The sequence below is a fragment of the Neoarius graeffei genome, chromosome 12 (assembly GCF_027579695.1).
Source record: "Neoarius graeffei isolate fNeoGra1 chromosome 12, fNeoGra1.pri, whole genome shotgun sequence".
NCBI classification, from domain to species: domain Eukaryota; kingdom Metazoa; phylum Chordata; class Actinopteri; order Siluriformes; family Ariidae; genus Neoarius; species Neoarius graeffei.
The window spans coordinates 57,011,652-57,024,346 of NC_083580.1; the positions used below are offsets into that span (position 1 = coordinate 57,011,652).

Here is a 12,695-nt window from a genome sequence, read left to right on the forward strand (position 1 = left end):
TGCGGCAGGCCCAAGAATGACAAGCCCGCCTGTACGACAAGGGTACGCGCCTTAGGGAGTTCGCACCGGGAGAGAAAGTACTCGTACTGTTGCCCACATCGAGTTCCAAATTAGTCGCCAAGTGGCAAGGACCCTTTGAGGTCACACGGCGAGTCGGGGACATTGACGATGAGGTGAGGTGGACGGATAGGGGTGGGGCGCTACAGATTTACCACCTCAACCTACTCAAACTCTGGAACGAGGAGGTCCCCGTGGCGTTGGTGTCGGTGGTTCCGGAGAAGGCGGAGCTGGGGCCGGAGGTGCAAAAGGGAACATTGGCATTGCATACCTCTCCGGTCCCCTGTGGAGACCACCTCTCTCCGACCCAACTCGCGGAGGTTGCCCAGTTGCAGACCGAGTTTTCGGACGTGTTCTTGCCCCTGCCCGGCCGCACCAACCTCATAGAGCACCACATTGAGACGCCCCTGGGGGTGGTAGTGCGTAGCCGCCCTTACAGGTTACCCGAGCACAAGAAAAAAAGTGGTTCGGGAAGAACTCGAGGCCATGCTCGAAATGGGCATCGTCGAGGAGTCCCACAGTGACTGAACCAGCCCGGTGGTCTTGGTACCCAAGGCCGACGGGTCGGTCCGGTTCTGTGTGGACTATAGAAAAGTCAACGCGGTGTCTAAATTTGATGCGTACCCAATGCCTCGTATTGATGAGTTGCTCGATCGGCTAGGCACGGCTCGTTTTTACTCGACGCTGGATTTAACAAAGGGTTATTGGCAGATCCCCTTGACTCCATTATCCCGGGAAAAAAACGGCCTTTTCCACACCGTTCGGCTTGCACCAATTCGTCACACTTCCGTTTGGGCTGTTCGGGGTGCCTGCTACGTTTCAGCGGCTGATGGACAGGGTCCTCCGCCCCCACGCCACCTATGCGGCCGCATACCTCGATGATATCATCATTTATAGTAATGACTGGCAGCGGCACTTGCAACACCTGAGGGCCGTCCTTAAGTCGCTGAGGCGAGTGGGTCTCACAGCCAACCCAAAGAAGTGTGCGATTGGGCAGGTGGAAGTACGGTATCTGGGCTTCCACTTGGGCAACGGGCAGGTGCGTCCCCAAATTAACAAGACAGCAGCAATTGCGGCCTGCCCGAGGCCCAAGACCAAAAAGGGGGTGAGACAGTTCCTGGGGCTGGCTGGCTACTATCGTAGGTTTATACCTAATTATTCGGACGTCACCAGCCCGCTGACTGATCTCACTAAAAAGGGGGCACCAGATCCGGTCCAGTGGACGGAGCAATGCCAGCAGGCTTTCTCTGAGGTAAAGGCTGCACTGTGTGGGGGGCCACTATTACACTCCCCTGACTTTTCTCTCCCTTTTGTGTTGCAGACCGATGCGTCGGACAGAGGGCTGGGGGCGGTTTTGTCCCAGGAGGTGGAGGGGGAGGACCGCCCCGTCCTGTACATTAGCAGGAAGCTGTCAGTGCGTGAGGGGCGCTACAGCACTATCGAGAAGGAGTGTCTGGCGATCAAGTGGGCGGTCCTCGCCCTCCGCTACTACCTGCTGGGGCGCCCTTTCACCCTCTGTTCGGACCACGTGCCCCTCCAGTGGCTCCACCGCATGAAGGATGCCAACGCGCGGATCACCCGTTGGTATCTGACACTCCAACCCTTCAATTTTAAGGTGGTCCACAGGCCGGGGGCGCAGATGGTCGTGGCGGACTTCCTCTCCCATCAAGGGGGGTGGGGGAGTCGGCTGCAGGCCGGACGGCCGCCCGGCCTGAGTTGGGCGGTGGGGGTATGTGGCAGCGGGGGCGTGGTCAAGCGCCGGTCTGTGACAGGAGGGCGGAGTCAGGGAAGGTAAGTGGCAGAATCACTACACCTGACGGCAATTAACCTGTGTTTGTGTGTCTTCCCAGTGACCGCGCCCTACTTAAGGAGGGACAGCGAGAGCAGAGGAGCTCATCTCCGGACTAGACGCTGACTGTGTGTGTGTGTCTAGCCCCTATATAATTGTTCACTGAAAAGTGTGGCAATAAAGCCTTTTGAAAACCTGATCTCTGTCCTGCCGTCCTCTGTGCTCCACCCACACCTCGTGAACCGTTACACTGAGCTTCATTACAGCATGACACATTATTCAGTACCTAAGCTCCATTACAGCATGACACATGGCTCAGTACTTGAGCTGCATTACAGCGTGACATATGGTTCAGTGCCTGAGCTGCATTACAGTGTGACACATTGTTCAGTACCTGAGCTTCATTACAGCGTGACACATTGTTCAGTACTTGAGCTTCATTACAGCATGACACATGGCTCAGTACTTGAGCTGCATTACAGCGTGACACATTGTTCAGTACCTAAGCTCCATTACAGCATGACACATGGCTCAGTACTTGAGCTGCATTACAGCATGACACATTGTTCAGTACCTGAGCTGCATTACAGCGTGAAACATGGTTCAGTACCTTAGCTGCATTACAGAATGACGCATGGTTCAATACCTGAGCTGCATTACAGAGTGATACATGGTTCAGTACCTGAGCTGCATTACAGAGTGATACATGGTTCAGTACCTGAGCTGCATGCCGGTGCTCCAGGAGCACATGTCTTTGCGCAGCAGCAGATTGTTGAGTGAGACGGCGTTGATGCAGTAGAAGAGCTGACGCACAACCTGCTGGCTGATCTCAGGGTCCAGGCCATGGTCGCTCATGAGTGTGTAGAACTGACTGAGTTGCTTGATCAGAGCCTCCAGCGTGTAGCTTAATGGACCTTCTCTGTCACAGTCCATACTGGTGGAGCGGTTCCTGTAGCCCAGGGGCTTCACTCCAGTCAAACTGCCGCTCTCTAACATGGCCGACACTAATGTGGCAGGGAAGAAGGGGCCAAGATTTAATATTCACATTCAAATGTTTAATGAATCCGATGTTTAAAAAAAGTTTATTGATGATCTTGCACAAACCGATCATGGGCTGTAGCATGCCCTCAGCTATTCTAATGAGCTGCTGGTAGATCTGGATGCTCAGGTCACTCAGAACCTGCCGGTACTCAGCCAAGTCAAAGTTCTTCAGGCAGTGCTCATTCTGTTTAGGTGTGTTCTGGGTCATGAATGCCTGTGAGACAAAAAGTTTAGCTAACACAAAGACGGATTTTTCTAATCCCGAAGATGAGACGTGGTGCTACAATGAATTATAAGTTTGGATAGTTTATTTTTAAGTGTTTTCTCACCTCCTCGCCGCTGTATTGTTTCAGGCAGTGCAGAAGTCGACTCGTGTTAGCCAGCCAGAAAGACGTCATCTCAAAGTCTTCACTGTTTTTCTGTAGAGCAAAGCGAATGATAGACAGTATCAATCACCTGTGAGCTGAAGTAGGATCCAAAAGCGGGAGTCTCTTTTATTTCATCTGTGATAAAAGACTGAAACGTAATTTAATGCTTTTGTAAGGTAATCAATTTTAATGTAAGCTGAAAGGTTCGCAACATTTTGTGAAGAACTTCAAACCTCACTTGAAAATCTGACAGACATTTATTAGACAGACAAATATAAGTGTATCATAAAATGCACAATGAAGGGGTTTGAGTTTTGCAGCTTCTTGGCAACATGATAAGCTACCTATTTTTGTGTCATTAGCTTTAAAGGAGTGGGGAATAAAAGAGGCTGGTGAGAGGAATGCTTATATTTGCTCTAATAAGTGATGGAACAATATCAGACGGTGCCATCAGATATTATTCTACCCACATTCACTGGATATGAGCAATCGTGTGCTCTGATTGGCTACTCTACTCCTAGGCTATCAGCTCATATACCATGAGTAGAGGAAAACAAAATGGCGGAGCGTGTTGCTGAACCAACCGAGGATGAAATAAAAACTGTACTCGGAAACAAAACCCCCAAAAATACATCAATCAAATCAACAAAATGAAAGTATTTGATGGTAAGAACATTTTTCACAAGTTATAGCATTTTTCACAAACTGCTACTGTCATTTCGCTGGTTTGCTGACATTCTTCACCTTTAAGCATTAACATTTATTGAACTTTTTTTTTTTTAGACTGGTTCAAAAGCTCAAAGAAGTTTGAAAATTACATCACTGAAATGTCTAGGGAAGAACTGAATAAATGTCTAAAGCTATTCTATACCTCAGCATGACAGCACTTCTCATCTCATCTCATTATCTGTAGCCGCTTTATCCTGTTCTACAGGGTCGCAGGCAAGCTGGAGCCTATCCCAGCTGACTACGGGTGAAAGGCAGGGTACACCCTGAACAAGTCGCCAGGTCATCACAGGGCTGACACATAGACACAGACAACCATTCACACTCACATTCACACCTACGCTCAATTTAGAGTCACCAGTTAGCCTAACCTGCATGTCTTTGGACTGTGGGGGAAACCGGAGCACCCGGAGGAAACCCACGCGGACACGGGGAGAACATGCAAACTCCACACGGAAAGGCCCTCGCCGGCCACGGGGCTCGAACCCGGACCTTCTTGCTGTGAGGCGACAGCGCTAACCACTACACCACCGTGCCGCCACGATGGCACTTTCTACAAAAAAAAAAAAAAACACACCCCAAACAACAAAAAAACCCCAAAACACTAAAGTCAACTCATGCAGCCATTGGCAGGTTTGTAACAAGGTCCACCCAAGCGTACATGATTTTGTCGGACGTTTTGTACTAATTATCGAATTTGCAAAAAATAAAAATGCTCCGTTTCTCAAAAATCCAATGAAATGTGGATATAATAAAACAATTACTCCACTCAATCTCATCATACATGGCTTATAGCCAACTTGGTGCTACGAGTCTCGTCGGCTATCGGCTCATATACGGCTTGATTTCGTGGAATAATTTTTAAATACAATACAGTTTTGTAGCCATTCTTTAACTATAAACAGATTAAAAAAAAATAGTATGATGTGTCGGTTCTTTAAAAATTAAATTGTTATCCTTGAGAAACTGCGATGGTACAAGAGGAATAAAACACTTTGGGACATGCGTTTACAGGAAAATAATCTATTTCAGGGTGGTAACGATAACGCCGCATCACATCAGCAAATCCTTGATTATTTTCTTACAACAGTGCACTCCCAAGTGTTTTATTCCTTACTTGGGTTTACCAGAGAAGAGGCAGGGCGTTTGAATGGAGGCGTTTTCAATTTTCCATGTTTATTCAAGCAATTAATTATTCAATTAAAAAGTCTTGAATTTTAGAGACGACAACAATTAACACTATGGCCGTGTTCACAATGGTGCCCTATTCCCTACAAATAAGTACACTACTGGCTTTCTCTGCCCTCTAGGGGACATCATTCAAACACTAACCCTAGGTAGTTCATTGTGGGATTTCATGAGTTTACAGTTTATACTCTTGCGGTTACCAGAGGACCAGCCCCCCCCCACTGTAACCCTAGCTATGTAATAGGCGAGAGGCCGAGGGCTACAGAAGCGGAGATCGGCGCCGCCTAATACACCATATGGTGTGGGATTTCATGAGCTTACTGTTTATTACTAGATTTTTCATCATGCTTTCTGCAAAACACTAAATAGGAGTTGTGAATAGAGTTCAGTTTCACACAGTGTGCATGCAGGTGAAACCAACTGAAATATGCGACCTCAGCAATAATGGGAATGATGTACAGTGTGATATTTGGATAGGAATTCATTTCTCAAACAGCCAAGAATGATTTGCCTTTCAATATTAGATATGATAAATGATGAAATAATTGTGTCTGATGTGGTAGTCTGCAGCACGGGGGCTCCACAGGGTACATGCTCTCTCCTTTCCTCTTTACACATCTGACTTCAGGTACAACACGGACAGCTGCCACCTCCAGAAGTTCTCTGATGATACAGCCATCGTTGGACGTGTGTCAGAGGGGGACGATCTGGAGTACAGAGAGGTCATCACAAACTTTGTCGCCTGGTGCGAACTGAACCACTTGCGCATCAACGCCAGCAAGACAAAGGAGGTGGTGATCGATTTCAGGACGACGGTTTCCCAAATTGCACCAGTGAGCATCCAGGGTTTGGACATGGAGATCGTGGAGGAGTACAAATACCTGGGTGTTCACCTCAACAACAAACTGGACTGGACTAACGACACAGATGTCCTATACAAGAAGGGCCAAAGTTGTCTCCACCTCTTGAGAAGACTGAGGTCTTTTGGTGTGTGCAGGATAGGGCTGGGTTCAAAAGATCGATTCACGATCCAATATCGATTCACGTTCAAAAAATACGAGATCGATTCAAAAATGTGTGGATCGATCTCTTCCAGGTGGCTATAGGCACTATTTTCTCGACCGTGCAAGGACCGCTATAAAAAGCAGGTGCCGGCAAACGAAACCGAAACTTAAGAACGCGAGATGGCTGAAGCTGCACAGCTAAAATTACCGCCTGGCCTGAAAGCTGATGTATGGCATTACTTTGGATTCAAACGTTACGAGGACAGAGACGAAGTCGACAGAACAAAAGCAGTGTGCAAACTGTGCCACATAGAGGTAAAATATAGTGGCAATACAACCAATCTCCGCAACCACTTATCCAGGCACCACGCCGACACAGTTTCGGCTAAACCTGTGGCGAATCAAACTGCACTGGAGAAGGCATTTGGTGTTAAATTACATGCACAAACACACATGGGGCTGTTCCTGTCAATAGGGACAATTTTTACTTTAAAGTGACAATCCAGCAATATCTAAGTAAATCGATATCGAATCGGATCGTGACCTTATGAATCGGAATCGAATCGATCCAGGAAATCTGGATCGATTCCCAGCCCTAGTGCAGGACACTGCTTAGGACTTTTTATGACTCTGTGGTAGCATCAGCGATGTTCTACGCTGTGGTCTGCGGAAGTTCAGAGAGGGACAGGAAGAAACTTAATAAACTGGTCAGAAGGGCTGGCTCAGTCTTGGACTGTCCTCTGGACTCCATTGAGGTGGTGGGTGAGAGGAGGATGTTAACCAAGCTGACCTCAATCATGGATAACCCCTCTCACCCCCTACATGAGGCTGTGGGGGCCTTAAGCAGCTCGTTTAGTAGTAGACTGCTACACCCACGGTGTAAGAAGGAGAGATACCGCAGGTCATTCATACCTGCTGCTGTCAGACTGTATAACACCCACAACTTGTAACGTAGCACCAATAACCTGTTTGTCGTTTAATTTGCACTACTTCACCACTACTACCTCTGCCATCTCTCATCAATGCAATTATGTGCAATAATATAGGCCCTAAACTATTTTTATGCATACTTATATATATATATATATATATATATATATATATATAAAATGTATGTATGTGTGTGTGTGTGTGTGTGTATACACAGAGTCTACCTGTAATGTGCAATTTTTCCGAGCCTCTCAATAAGGCAATTTTTCTATACTTTTTCACGGTAGATAATGCAAATAGCCCTTTGTATTTATTCCTTCGTTTGTCTAATTTTTATTTCAGTTTTATTTGTTATCTGTTTGACATTTTCTTGCTACTGTAACACGTGAACTTCCCCGATGTGGGATGAATAAAGTGAATCTAATCTAATCTAATAATTGATAGTGGACTCAGACCCTTGGCGAAGATTTCAAATAAGAGTTTGTTTGGATGGATGGATGGATGGAAGATGTTATACCTTGAGAAGTTTCTTGATGGCATTAATGGTGGAGGTGAGCAGAGAGTGCACTTTCTGGTCATTGTTGATGTAGTCTGCGTGACGGATGCACATGAAGAGGATGTACGCTGGGAGACAAGGTACTGTAGCAGAAACGGTCTGGGGCTTCATGTCTGAAATCAACACGCGCACAAAAACATGAGTGGTTTAAGATCCATCTTAGTTAAAGAACTAACAAAACTCATCAAGATACCTCAGGCTGCTTACCGCTGATAAGCATCCTGATCAGCAGGGCCTCGTCTTCTTTGTAGTACTCCAGCATGCCCTCAAAGTCCTTCTCCTTCCTCTGAAGTGTGACCTGTCTGACCAGTCTGGGCCGATTGGCTGCTGCCTGAGATGCTACATGACACACACGGACCTCTCATTACCATCAATATTACTTCAACTACATAAATACTAGAAATTGTTGGAAGAAAAAAAAAAGGAATAAAGGTGAACCTTCAAGTTCCTGAACTTTCTTGATGTAGATCTTGAGCTGCTTTTTAAGTTTCCTCTCATTTTTCTCCAGCTTTTCCATGACCTCCTTAAGGTCCTAGAATGCAATTAACACCACCGTTCTCATCATCATGGGCTGAAACCAAACTACGTACTTCACTTGAATTGGATTTTACACAAGGCAAGATCTCTCAATATTTTTCATGATATTCAATGCATCAATCAAGGGACATAATAATTGCGCTTACTTTAGTCTTGTCTTTATTCTAATTGTTGATTTTTGTTCATTTATTCTTCACTTCTGAATAACATTAAGTATCATTTCATCTTTTCTATACGGTACGACTATAAAATGCATACCTTCATATACAGTGGTGCTTGAAAGTTTGTGAACCCTTTAGAATTTTCTATATTTCTGAATAAATATGACCTAAAACACCATCAGATTTTCACACAAGTCCTAAAAGTAGATAAAGAGAACCCAGTTAAACAAATGAGACAAAAATATTATACTTGCTCATTTATTTATTGAGGAAAATGATCCAATGTTACATATCTGTGAGTGGCAAAAGTATGTGAACCTCTAGGATTAGCAGTTAATTTGAAGGTGAAATTAGAGTCAGGTGTTTTCAATCAATGGGATGACAATCAGGTGTGAGTGGGCACCCTGTTTTATTTAAAGAACAGGGATCTATCAAAGTCTGATCTTCACAACACATGTTTGTGGAAGTGTGTCATGGCACGAACAAAGGAGATTTCTGAGGACCTCAGAAAAAGCGTTGTTGATGCTCATCAGGCTGGAAAAGGTTACAAAACCATCTCTAAAGAGAGTTTGGACTCCACCAATCCACAGTCAGACAGATTGTGCTCAAATGGAGGAAATTCAAGACCACTGTTACCCTCCCCAGGAGTGATCAACCAACAAAGATCACTCCAAGAGCAAGGCATGTAATAGTCGGGGAGGTCACAAAGGACCCCAGGGTAACTTCTAAGCAACTGAAGGCCTCTCTCACATTGGCCAATGTTCATGAGTCCACCATCAGGAGAACACTGAACAACAATGGTGTACATGGGAGGGTTGCAAGGAGAAAGCCACTGCTCTCCAAAAATAACATTGCTGCTTGTCTGCAGTTTGCTAAAGATCACGTGGACAAGCCAGAAGGCTATCGGAAAAATGTTTTGTGGATGGATGAGACCAAAATAGAACTTTTTGGTTTAAATGAGAAGCGTTAAGTTTGTAGAAAGGAAAACACTGCATTCCAGCACAAGAGCCTTATCCCATCTGCGAAACATGGTGGTGGTAGGATCATGGTTTGGGCCCGTTTTGCTGCATCTGGGCCAGGACGGCTTGCCATCATTGATGGAACAATGAATTCTGAATTATACCAGCGAATTCTAAAGGAAAATGTCAGGACATCTATCCATGAACTGAATCTCAAGAGAAGGTGGGTCATGCAGCAAGACAACAACCCTAAGCACACAAGTCGTTCTACCAAAGAATGGTTAAAGAAGAATAAAGTTAATGTTTTGGAATGGCCAAGTCAAAGTCCTGACCTTAATCCAATCGAAATGTTGTGGAAGGACCTGAAGCAAGCAGTTCATGTGAGGAAACCCACCAACATCCCAGAGTTGAAGCTGTTCTGTATGGAGGAATGGGCTAAAATTCCTCGAAGCCGGTGTGCAGGACTGATCAACAGTTACCGGAAATGTTTAGTTGCAGTTATTGCTGCACAAGGGGGTCACACCAGATACTGAAAGCAAAAGTTCACATACTTTTGCCACTCACAGATATGTAATATTGGATCATTTTCCTCAATAAATAAATGACCAAGTATAATGTTTTTGTCTCATTTGTTTAACTGGGTTCTCTTTATCTACTTTTAGGACTTGTGTGAAAATCTGATGATGTTTTAGGTCACATTTATGCAGAAATATAGAAAATTCTAAAGGGTTCAACAAACTTTCAAGCACCACTGTAGGTCTATAGAAGCTTAATTAAAAATAAGGTATAACTCCCAGGTCTAATTTCATATCCATGGCATTTTCTGGAGTTCCATGATTAATCAATCAATGTCATTTTATGAAGCTGACAACCTTCTTGAGTTGTGCAAGTGAAGGAGATGGTTGTGACTGACCAGGTTCTCGTTGGTGAGGCGTGTGATCTCCTGCTGGACGCTGAACTCTACCAGGGCATCGGGGGGCAGTGAGCTGAAGTGATTCAGCATCTCTTGTTTCTTCTCCAGATCCTCCTTCATCACCTCGATTTGAGTGTGCAGAGCCTCCAGCTCATCCTGGTGCTTCCGGTTCTGGGACTGGAGCTGTGACTCCAGTAGCCTGACACAAACACACACATTTTATCACTTGGTTGAAAATAAATTGAATAAATGCTGCATGCACTGAGAGGTCACACTGATTCAGCTAAAATAAAGTGTTCACTAGGTCACAAAAACCCCCAGAAGGAGTGACGTAAGTGAGAAACGTCCCAAGATGCTTATTGTCCATGCAAGCAACACAAAAAAGCTAAAGCTCAAGTATTACATTCCAGTGCTTATACTATCTATTCAAAAAGTGAGCTGAAATGTTAGCTGATGTGAAATGAGGAAACAAGAAGGTAGCAGAAAAACCACAGCACAAAAGCACAACCTGGCTACTTGCTTTAACCCCTGATAGGCCAGGCCAAGCTCTCCATCTTCGTTCAAGTAACACCAGTCGTGTCTTTTACTGGTGTCCGAGCAGAGAGAGAAGCAGGTGAGGCAGAAGCACAGAGTCAGAAAGCAGAGGAGAAGAAAGAGAGAGAGAGAGAGAGAAAAAAAAGCAATTAAGAGAAAAATGAATACTTGGGTATCTCAAAAAGTCGATTTTCTCATTCCCTTCCCCAAAAGATTTGTACATTAAGAAATATTTCATCTTCCCTAACATTTGTTCTATTTACAGTGTCTTGCAAAAGTATTCATCCCCCTTGGTGTTTGTCCTGTATTGTTGCATTACAAGCTAGAATTAAAATGGATTTTTGGAGGGTTAGCACCATTTGATTTACACAACATGCCTACCACTTTAAAGGTGAAAACTGCTGTTTTATTGTGACACAAACAATAATTAAGATGAAAAAACATAAATCTGGAGTGTACATAGGTATTCACCCCCCAAAAGTCAATACTTTGTCGAGCCACCTTTTGCTGCAATTACAGCTGCAAGTCTCTTGGGGTATGTCTCTATTAGCTTAGCACATCCAGCCACTGGGATTTTTGCCCATTTTGTCCAACTCCTTCAAGTTAGATGGGTTGCGTTGGCGTACAACAATATTCAACTTATGCCACAGATTCTCACTTGGATTGAGGTCTGGGCCTTGATTAGGCCATTCCAAGACATTTAAATGCAAGTTTAAACCACTCCAGTGTAGCTTCAGCAGTATGTTTAGGGTCATTGTCCTGCTGGAACGTGAACCTTCGTCCCAGTCTCAAACCTCTGGCAAACTCAAACAGGTTTTCCTCCAGAATTGCCCTGTATTTAGTGCCATCCATCTTTCCTTCAGTCCTGATCAGCTTTCCTGTCCCTGCAGATGAAAAATATCCCCACAACATGATGCTGCCACCACCATGCTTCACTGTAGGAATGGTGTTCTCAGGGTGTTGGGTTTGCGCCACACATGGCATTTCCCATGATGGCCAAAAAGATAAATTTTAGTCTCATTTGACCAGAGAATCTCCTTCCATGTGTTTGGGGAGTCTGCCACATGCTGTTGGGCAAACTCCAAACATGTTTTCTTAAGCAAAGACTTTTTTTTCTGGCCACTCTTCCATAAAGCCCCGCTCTGTGGAATGTACGGCTTAAAGTGGTCCTATGGACAGATACTCCCATCTCTGCTGTGGATCTTTGCAGCTCCTTCAGCGTTATCTTTGGTGTCTTTGTTGCATCTCTGATTAATGCCCTCCTTGCCCGGTCTGTGAGTTTTGGTGGACGGCCTTCTCTTGTCAGGTTTGTAGTGGTGCCATATTCTTTCCATTTTGCTATAATGATTTAATGGTGCTCCCTGGGATATTCAAAGTTTGGGATATTTTTTTATAACCCAACCCCGATCTATACTTCTCCACAACTTTGTCTCTGACCTGTTTGGAGGCTCCTTGGTTTTCATGTTGCTTGCTTAGTAGTGTTGCAGAGTCAGGGTCCTTCCAGAATAGGCTGATTTATACAGACATCATGTGACAGATCATGTGACACTTTGATTGCACACAGGTGGATCTTAATCAACTAATTATGTGAGTGAATACCTATGCACACTCCAGATTTCTGTTTTGTTCATCTTAATTATTGTTTGTATCACAATAAAACAACAATTTTCACCTTTAAAGTGGTAGGCATGTTGTGTAAATCAAATGGTGCTACCCCTCCAAAAATCCATTTTAATTCCAGCTTGTAATGCGACAAAACAGGACAAACACCAAGGGGGATGAATACCTGTGCGAGACACTGGACATTTCAGCCTTTCTCAAAGCGCTCGTCACCCAAACTATACCTGCAAGGAGATGAGAAAAGCCCCGCATCTCCCACCAAGAAGGAAGAAAAAAAAAACCTCAGAAATATGTGAGAAAAAGTCATCAATG

The 12,695-nt window shown here is 44.8% G+C and overlaps 1 protein-coding gene across 2 annotated transcripts in view; it reads right to left on the reverse strand.

The window, feature by feature from the left end:
• myo5b (myosin VB) overlaps positions 1 to 12,695 on the reverse strand; it is a 295,143-nt gene that overhangs the window by 8,781 nt on the left and 273,667 nt on the right. For both annotated transcript variants that reach the window (XM_060936097.1, XM_060936098.1), the window contains exons 30-36: positions 10,230 to 10,428; positions 8,098 to 8,191; positions 7,867 to 7,998; positions 7,621 to 7,772; positions 3,217 to 3,306; positions 2,951 to 3,101; positions 2,565 to 2,850 (exon numbers count right to left, since the gene is read on the reverse strand). In XM_060936097.1, the coding sequence (XP_060792080.1) occupies positions 2,565 to 2,850; positions 2,951 to 3,101; positions 3,217 to 3,306; positions 7,621 to 7,772; positions 7,867 to 7,998; positions 8,098 to 8,191; positions 10,230 to 10,428 (1,104 nt within the window). The remainder of the gene's footprint in view (positions 1 to 2,564; positions 2,851 to 2,950; positions 3,102 to 3,216; positions 3,307 to 7,620; positions 7,773 to 7,866; positions 7,999 to 8,097; positions 8,192 to 10,229; positions 10,429 to 12,695) is intronic.